General features: G+C 45.4%; 1 protein-coding gene across 1 annotated transcript in view; it reads right to left on the bottom strand.

Moving 5' to 3' along the window:
• Positions 1 to 8,876: 8,876 nt before the first annotated feature.
• Positions 8,877 to 9,925, bottom strand: part of LOC119360395 — a 4,617-nt gene continuing 3,568 nt past the window's right edge. The window contains exons 2-3 of the mRNA XM_037626051.1: positions 9,630 to 9,796; positions 8,877 to 8,897 (exon numbers count right to left, since the gene is read on the bottom strand). Coding sequence (XP_037481948.1) covers positions 8,877 to 8,897; positions 9,630 to 9,796 — 188 coding nt within the window. The remainder of the gene's footprint in view (positions 8,898 to 9,629; positions 9,797 to 9,925) is intronic.

Raw genomic sequence — 9,925 nt, 5'->3', positions numbered from 1 at the left:
GTTAATGGATGGATGATGGGTCGGCTGAGTGGCACTGTGGTTTATATAGGCGTCCGCATTGAGATCGACACAGCTCGATGGATGATCTGGCTGCATGCTGTCCAAGGGTGGCCGGCAGCCCGGCACAATGATGCCTGACAACGAGAGACCGGCTAATTCGCCGAAATTTCAGATGGCGAATTGAAAACTCGATTGATTCTGCACGCATCGATCATCGATTTGTTCCACCTCGTCATTACTCAGTTGGTGATCGAGATCAAAATTGCTAAACTGGTCGGTGATCGACTTTTGGCCGGTGGTCGATCACGTCGTTCTCCTTCATATAGGTTTTGCAAGCCGCACATGGCCATGCATGGATGCATGCAGTGTAAGTACGTACGTACCCTTTATCATGCATCTAGAGCCTACATAAAAGTAGTCAGAGCGTACGTACTGTTAACTAATTATCTGATGATCCCTTTCTGCGTGCGGTGCACCTCCCGTGCATTTATATGGCAAAAGCAACAAGAATTGGAGCTAGCGCCGTGGATTGGCTGCTTAGAAGCTTAATTTGAAAGCAATCTTACAACCAATCAGAGCTAGAAGCATTTGAGCACTAGAGCTAGGTGGCATGATAACATCAAAACTTCTCAATCTTTCAATACAATAAAACCGGTTGCAATCGTACATATTTTGTTCTGCAGTTGATAGTTGTATATCCCCGCAAAAAAGAACAAGAGTTCTATTAGTTATATGGATCAAATCACTCTCAAGGACACATGGTAGTTTCATCAAGTTACTTTCATCTTGTTTATTGAGTTAACATTCATTGCTTTGATAATTTGTTGTGCGGTGGAACCTATAGTAATGTGTTGTTCTCACTTTCATCAAGATTCATTGAGAATAATTAAGATAGCATCTAACCATAACAATAAACTTTGGGGTTCCAACAGCCCCTCGTACTAATTCATAAACTTAGGATTTGGTAATTCGGTCACTCCAACAATCTACCATAGATAAACTAATCAAAATATACTCTCCTCTAGGCTTATGTTGATCAAGTGATATGTAGTCGATGTTCGCACATCACCACTACAGAATTACATCACAACCTAATATCAAAATATTGAACTATATTTAAATTCACAAGATTAATGGTAACAATGTTTCTCCCATGTCCTCAAGAATGTTGGTCCCAATGAACTATATTAATATTGAACTATATTTAAATTCACAAGATTAATATGCATTGGTCCCAATGATGATCGGAGTGTTGGTGATGACGATGGCTTCGAATTCCCTTTCCCAGGGGGATGAGTCTCTGGCAGATCAGCCGGCCAGAGGACAAAAAGTGCTCCGCCTCTCTTCCACCTCGCAGACGACTGGCTTTAAGGAGGGCAATCCTCATGGCTTGGCTCCAGCTAATAGATAGGTTGGGGTTTTAGTCCTCATAGGGGCAATGTGTTGGGAAACATAGCATGCAATTTCAAAAAAAATCCTATTGAATCATGCTTGCATTTGGTTATTCGTTTGTAGTGTGCATTGTTCGTGTATATTGACTCCTTTGATTCGCATCAAAACAATTCTTACTAAGACTTTGCCCCACCTTAATTTATTTTTGTGGTCCACCTCTAGGATAATCCTATACAAAAAACCAGTGTCTGTCCCTCTGCCTGACGCGAAATGGTGCACTTCTTCAGACATTGGTGATGCGGGTGGGGACTCCATGATGGCGTCATCTTGAGTGAACATGGCGAGGAGCTTGCCGACGACGTGCATTTACACAGTGGGCGGGCACACGTGGTCCTTCCTGTTGGGGAACGTAGCAGAAATTCAAAATTTCCTACGTGTCACCAAGATCTATCTATGGAGAAACCAGCAACGAGGGGAAGGAGAGTGCATCTACATACCCTTGTAGATCGCTAAGCGGAAGCGTTCAAGAGAACGGGGTTGAAGGAGTCGTACTCGTCGTGATCCAAATCACCGGAGATCCTCGTGCCGAGCGGACGGCACCTCCGCATTCAACACACGTACAGCCCGGTGACGTCTCCCACGCCTTGATCCAGCAAGGAGAGAGGGAGAGGTTGAGGAAGACTCCATCCAGCAGCAGCACAACGGTGTGGTGGTGATGGAGGAGCGTGGCAATCCTGCAGGGCTTCGCCAAGCACCGCGGGAGAGGAGTAGGGAGAGAGGTAGGGCTGCACCAAGAGGGAGAGGTTCTCGTGTCTTGGGCAGCCCCAAAACCCCCACTATTTATAGGAGGAGGGGAGGGGGCTGCGCCCCCTCTAGGGTTCCCTCCCCAGGGGTGGCGGCAGCCCCCAGATGGCATCTGGTGCGGCCAGAAGGGGGAGAGGGGGGAGGCGCACCTAGGGTGGGCCTTAGGGCCCATCTGCCCTAGGGTTTGCCCCCTTCCCCACTTCCCTTGCGCCTTGGGCCCTGTGGGGGGCGCACCAGCCCACCTGGGGCTGGTCGCCTCCCACACTTGGCCCATGATGCCCTCCAAGGTTGGTGGCCCCACTTGGTGGACCCCCGGGACCCTCCCGGTGGTCCCGGTACGTTACCGGAAAAACCCGAAACTTTTCCGAAGACTAAAACAGGACTTCCCATATATAAATCTTTACCTCCGGACCATTCCGGAACTCCTCGTGACGTCCGGGATCTCATCCGGGACACCGAACAACATTCAGTAACCACATACAAACTTCCTTTATAACCCTAGCGTCATCGAACCTTAAGTGTGTAGACCCTACGGGTTCGGGAGACATGTAGACATGACCGAGACGTTCTCCGGTCAATAACCAACAGCGGGATCTGGATACCCATGTTGGCTCCCACATGTTCGACGATGATCTCATCGGATGAACCACGATGTCAAGGACGCAATCGATCCCGTATACAATTCCCTTTGTCTAGCGGTATTGTACTTGCCCGAGATTCGATCGTCGGTATACCGATACCTTGTTCAATCTCGTTATCGGCAAATCTCTTTACTCGTTCCGTAACACATCATCCCATGATCAACCCCTTGGTCACATTGTGCACATTATGATGATGTCCTACCGAGTGGGCCCAGAGATACCTCTCCGTTTACACGGAGTGACAAATCCCAGTCTCGATTCGTGCCAACCCAACAGACACTTTCGGAGATACCTGTAATGCACCTTTATAGCCACCCAGTTACGTTGTGACATTTGGTACACCCAAAGCATTCCTACGGTATCCGGGAGTTGCACAATCTCATGGTCTAAGGAAATGATACTTGACATTAGAAAAGCTTTAGCATACGAACTACACGATCTTTAGTGCTAGGCTTAGGATTGGGTCTTGTCCATCACATCATTCTCCTAATGATGTGATCCCGTTATCAATGACATCCAATGTCCATGGTCAGGAAACCGTAACCATCTATTGATCAATGAGCTAGTCAACTAGAGGCTTACTAGGGACATGGTGTTGTCTATGTATCCACACATGTTATAGCATGGATAATAAACGATTATCATGAACAAGGAAATATAATAATAACTAATTTATTATTGCCTCTAGGGCATATTTCCAACAGTCTCCCACTTGCACTAGAGTCAATAATCTAGTTCACATCACCATGTGATTAACACTGACAGGTCACATCACCATGTGACCAACATCCAAAGAGTTTACTAGTGTCACTAAACTAGTTCACATCATCATGTGATTAAGACTCAATGAGATCTGGGGTTTGGTCATGTTCTGCTTGTGAGAGAGGTTTTAGTCAACGGGTCTGCAACACTCAGATCCGTATGTACTTCGCAAATCTCTAGGTCATATTGTAAACGCTGCTACCATTCTCCACTTGGAGCTATTCCAAATGGTTGTTCCACTATACGTATCCGGTTTGCTACTCAGAGTCATTCGGATAGGTGTTAAAGCTTGCATCGACGTAACCCTTTACACCGAACTCTTTATCACCTCCATAACCGAGAAACCTATCCTTATTCCTTTAAGGATAATTTTGACCGCTATCTGGTGATCCACTCCTTGATCACCTTTGTACTCTCTTGCCAGGCAAGTGGCAAGGCACACATCAGGTGCGGTACTTAGCATAGCATACTGTAGAGCCTACGTCTAAAGCATAGGGGACGACCTTCGTCCTTTCTCTCTTTTCTGCCGTGGTCGAGCTTTAAGTCTTAACTTCGTACCTTACAACTCAGGCAAGAACTCCTTCTTTGACTGATCCATCTTGAACACCTTCAAGATCATGTCAAGGTATATGCTCATTTGAAAGTACCATTAAGCGTTTTTGATCTATCCTCATAGGTCTTGATGCTCAATGTTTAAGTAGCTTAATCCAGGTTTTCTATTGAAAAACACCTTTCAAATAACCCTATATGCTTTCCAGAAATGCTACATCATTTCCGATCAACAATATGTCAACAACATATACTCATCAGAAATTCTATAGTGCTCCCACTCACTTCTTTGGAAATACAAGTTTCTCATAAACTTTGTATAAACCCAAAATCTTTTGATCATCTCATCAAAGTGTACATTCCAACTCCGAGATGCTTACTCCAGTCCTTAGAAGGATCGCTGGAGCTAGCATACCTTTTAGCATCCTTAGAATCAACAAAACCTTTCTGATTGTATCACATACAACCTTTCCTTACGAAAACTGGTAAGGAAACTCGTTTTGACATCCGTCTGCCAGATTTCATAAATGCAGCTAATGCTAACATGATTCCGACGGACTTAAGCATCGCTACGGATGAGAAAATCTCATCGTAGTCAACTCTTTGAACTTGTGAAAAACTCTTCGCCACAAGTCGAGCTTCATAGATGGTGACATTACCATCCACGTCCGTCTTCTTCTTAAAGATCCATTTATCTCAATGGCTTGCCGATCATCGGGCAAGTCTACCAAAGTCCATGCTTTGTTCTGATACATGGATCCTATCTCGGATTTCATGGCTTCTAACCATTTGTCGGAATTTGGGCCCACCATCGCTTCTCCATAGCTCGTAGGTTCATTGTTGTCTAGCAACATGACCTTCAAGACAGGATTACTGTACCACTCTGAAGTAGTACGTATCCTTGTCACCCTACGAGGTACGATAGTGACTTGATCCGAAACTTCATGATCACTATCATAAGCTTCTACTTCAGTTGGTGTAGGTGCCACAGGAACAACTTCCTGTGGCCTACTACACACTAGTTGAAGTGACAGTTCAATAACCTCATCAAGTCTCCACCATCCTCCCACTCAATTCTTCGAGACAAACCTTTTCTCGAGAAAGGACCCGATTCAAGAAACAATCCCTATTGCTTCGGATCTGAATTGGAGACATGATGATCGCCATTCTTCATAATGAAGAGTCAGGGTCTATATTGTTTTATGCTATTTTACCTTAAGGGTGTTTAGGTCATGTCCTACCTGATACTGATGATCATGTGCTAAGAACAATTATGTAGGGTTGGGTTCGATGACTATGAGGATGATGATCGTATGACTTATTATTAATAACGAGTAGAAGTTGTCTGATGATGCATGATTAGTAGGACTTGTTATTATATACGATGATGTATGATGCGAGCATGCATGAGTTATTATATCAGCGGGTGAAGTGAACATATATAGCAGCAGCGTTGGTAAACCAAGGACGAAGATATAAGAGAGGACACTTCTCTCTATTAGCTAGCTAATAACAACCTAAAAATAACACCCAAAACCCCTAAAGCAGCCACTTTTCTAAAAAAACATGGACTTTTGGTTCCGGTTGGTGCCACCAACCGGGACCAAAGGCCCCCTGACTGGGCTTGGCGCACAGGGCCACGTGGAGGCACATTGGTCCCGGTTCGTGTTTGAACCGGGACTAATGGGTGGAGGTATTAGTAACGACCCATTAGTCCCGGTTCATGAACCGGGACTAAAGGCCCTTACAAACCGGGACTATTAGGTGTTTTCCTACTAGTGGCAGGTGCTATGCCTTTTCATTTAAGGAGGGGGAAAAACTTTACACTAGTAGTGAAGCTACTAGGAAAAGCTGAAAAAAGAATAAAAGACCCAGTACAAGCAAGGCCTGCCTGGCTGTAGAGTTCAAAAAAAAACCTATTGCTCCCATGCCTCATCAAAGAGGCTGATCTCATCGTTAATCTTCGAACACACACAGGGTTCATTTGCTGATTTTTGAAAACTCTTCGATTTCGCTCATTCCAGAGGTTCCATGCATGCCACGTAAGCTGAGAAGGTGCAATCATCAGTGCCCTCTCCTTTTTTCCTGAGAGGCAGGATCGTCTCCCACCAGGTCCCAACAGAGGTTGAGCGCAGCTCTGCCTAGCTTGCCAGGGGTCTCGTATTTTGGTATGCAGTCTAGACCTGCTTCGCGAAGGGGTAACCGAATATCAGGTGGTGGGCAGACTCAAGCACCTGATCACAAGTGGAGCAAGTATCCTGATGATCCAGCCTCTCACAAGCAGTCGATCTGCAGTCCAAAGTCTGTTCTGCAGCAGCGTCCAAACAAAGAATCTAATACTTGAAGATGGCAAAACTTGCTCCAAACTTGAGGCAAACCCTCATGCACCTTAACGACTCCGAGCTTTAGATAGCAAAATGATGAGTAGGATTTACCAACTGCACATGAGGGAATTAAAATCAGCAGGTGTTGCAGATATCTGTAGGAGATGAAGATTATGTGCCTTTCGAAGCACATCTTGGCGCTTGCTGCCGTGGCGCACCTCCCTCCTTTTCTGACGAGAATAGAATCTCATTAAATTCACCAATGACCACCCACAGGAGATTAGATTGAGCATGCAAGTATTAGCTGGTACGTATGATCCCAACTCGGCTCCCCATACAATCCCTAAAGCCTTCATTCTCTACCATTTGATTCCTCCACCATCACATTGATGACACTAAAAGTGGTAGTCTGGGAGTAGATCCTCACCTCCTTCTTCCAGACTAAAAGCAAACCACCTTTCCTTCCATCAAGGCTTGGCGCAACGATTTTGTAATCCATCCTCGTTTTCCTTCTCAAGCTGCCCTATCCTCATCCAAATGCGTTTCAGACAGAAAAAACGCATCTGGATTATGTCACCTCTGGATGTCCAGAAGTAAAAGAACTGTCGGGGTTCCCAAGAGACCCCGACAGTTCCAACTTATTAGTTTAATTTCTCCAGGCGATCCTCCCCGGAGGAGGACGTCGATGATCGTTTGGTGCATCTGAGGAGGACGCCAATGGAACAACATGGTAGTGTATTACTGGAATCATCTCATCTAAATTTAACGGAGCATCTTTGAATGGTCCTTCCACACGCACACACACGATCGAACCTTCCGCACTTCGGGTGGGTAGGTGTTTCAGCAACACCCCCATAATCACCCCCATTGCTAGCAGCAAATGACATCGGCAGCGTCGCACAATCAGGCGGTTTTGTGGGGAATCTTTATAATAAATCTGATCTTTTTGCAAAAAATAAACCCAGCTCGTCTAAGAAGAACCGAAACGAACAACTTATATAGTTTTTTTTTGAAGAACAACTTATGTAGCTTTAGTGGTGTGCACGGGACACACGGGAAAACCACGTTTTGATTAAGTTCGACAACCCCCGACCCTATCAGGCGCACATTCCGTCCCCATGCCAATGATTTTCCTCACATTCCTGAGCCACAGCCTATAACTTCGGACTCGACGCCTCTCTCCGCCCACCACATTAATCTCGCCTGCCACCTACGGTTTGGTCCCGCCATACATCACTGTTCCTACGACTCCTCATGTATACGCGATTTTTCAACTGCTAAAACCTGTCCCACGTCAGCATTTTTCCAAATCCCCACACCGGATCAAACGCACATGATACCGGCCACATGCCCGCGCATTGAATCGCCGTCCTCCATATTATACTTGTTTTGTTAGTATATAACATATTTGTAGAGCGGAGATAAAATATACCACTTTGTACCGCAAATCAACCACGAACGAGAGGTGGCGACCACCAAATCCCGCATTTTATATTAAACACTTGTACTTCTTGGTATCTAATTGCCACTGAATCTCAACCCTATTTTGAATCAATATAACATATGCCATACAATGGTCAACACTATTTGTTTCAATTGTATCTAGCAATATTATTCACACAAACGAGTAGGTATGTAAAATAATCAAAATTTATTGTTATAAAATCACATGTCAATCTTTTAAAAATCTGGGATAAAATTAATCATGCAATTGTCTCCTTTTTGTTCAAATTTTAGTACGAGGCATATTGTAGAATTGATTCAACTTATAACAAATCATAAACAAATGTAAAAAAGGTAATAAATTATGGTGTGTGTGTGTGTGTGTGTGTGTGTGTGTGTGTGTGTGTGTGTGTGTGTGTGTGTGTGCACGACATATATAAATATCTTCATAATGGATTCAACTTCATTAGTTAAACAAATATCCTAATATAGGTTCAGAAAATATGATTGTTAAACTTAGTAATTGTCCAACTGTTCTAGAGTGTACTACATCATTGATGGCGCACATTTCCACACCTGTCTATTTTGCCTCTTATTTGTTAGGGATATAATGTACTCCCTCCGTCTCGTAATATAAGAGCGTTTTTTACACAGTATGGGACGGAGGGAGTAGTTTGTATGCATTTACTTCCATTGTTTGAAATATTATGCTACCTGACCTACAGGAAGTGGTGCTTCATATAATTGTTGCCTTCACGATGGACGCCCTTTGGCTGTGATGCTGTAGCCGAATAGCGCTTCTGGCATTGCCTCGTGGCGCTGGCATGCAACATGCCTGCTGCTTATTACATGAACTAGAGAAAATAACACTGAAAGTAAAAGCAACCCTAAAACATTAGGAAAAACATGAACTACACGCAGGCAACCAGACCATAGCCAAACCAGGCCTAAAGAGCAAACATCAGTCTTTAAACTCACCAACCTATAGCCAAAGCCACAAGCACAAGTAATAGACAAACCTGGCTCTCTACACCACAGAAACAAGCCTGAGAAGGTCAATCCAGAGCACACACAGTAGAACAAGATCAAGCCAAAAAGAAGACAACACGTTCGGTAATTCCATTGACTCAAATGGACTTGATTAAATTACTTGATCCACAACAACTTCGTATACAAAACAAACGCCAAAATTACAAATCTTAATAAACCAATAGAGCCACACTGATCCATGTGTTCCTCGCAACTGTTATTCTGTACTCTCACCTCTGCAGTGCAGATACTAAAATGCGCCAGCGAATGGCAGAAGACCAAAATAATGCCCATGTCCCTCACTGATCATGAACCCAGTGATGAGATTTTAGTGATGCACTGGACGGTGGTAGATCGGAGTCAGTGGTGACCGTGGTATCCACTGCCGCCGCTGTTGTAGGTGGCCGTGGGAGGGACGGGGTGGTAGTCCGGGTGGGGCTGCGACTTGGGCTGCGGCTTAGGCACGGTTCGTAGTCCGGGTGGGGCTGGGGCTAGGGCTCTGGCGTCGGTTGCACGGGCTTCTTGTGGTGGAAGTGCTCGATGATGTGCTTCTTGATCGGCCCGCACAGGGTCGCCGACCCACACCCTGGAGATGCCACCCCGTTCCTTCTTAGCCTACGCGACGACGCCGAAGTTGGTGCCCTCGGACACTGGCACGAAATTGGATGGCTCCTGTCCGAGGCACAACACGTTGGAGGTGGCGTTGTGGCCTGTGGAGCTGAGCGATGCAGTCGGCGCCATGGAGGTCGGCGGCCAGGGGCACGCTAAAGCCGCCAGTGCCATCGAGGGCACCCACCGCCTTGCTCTCATAGTCACCGTAGACGTTCTTGCACTTGATCACCACCTGAAGACCTGAGGTACTTTCATGGCAGAATAACGGTGATCTGCGTCAACCCATCATGCATTGCCACACAATGGAGTTATGCCATGTCAGTCACATCTAAGTTTAATTTTGATGTGTGTGTGAGTGTGTGTGTGTGG

Source organism: Triticum dicoccoides, chromosome 2B (assembly GCF_002162155.2).
Source record: "Triticum dicoccoides isolate Atlit2015 ecotype Zavitan chromosome 2B, WEW_v2.0, whole genome shotgun sequence".
NCBI classification, from domain to species: Eukaryota; Viridiplantae; Streptophyta; class Magnoliopsida; order Poales; family Poaceae; genus Triticum; species Triticum dicoccoides.
The sequence above is the reverse complement of the archived record's forward strand: the minus strand, read 5'-3'. Positions and strand labels throughout refer to the sequence as shown.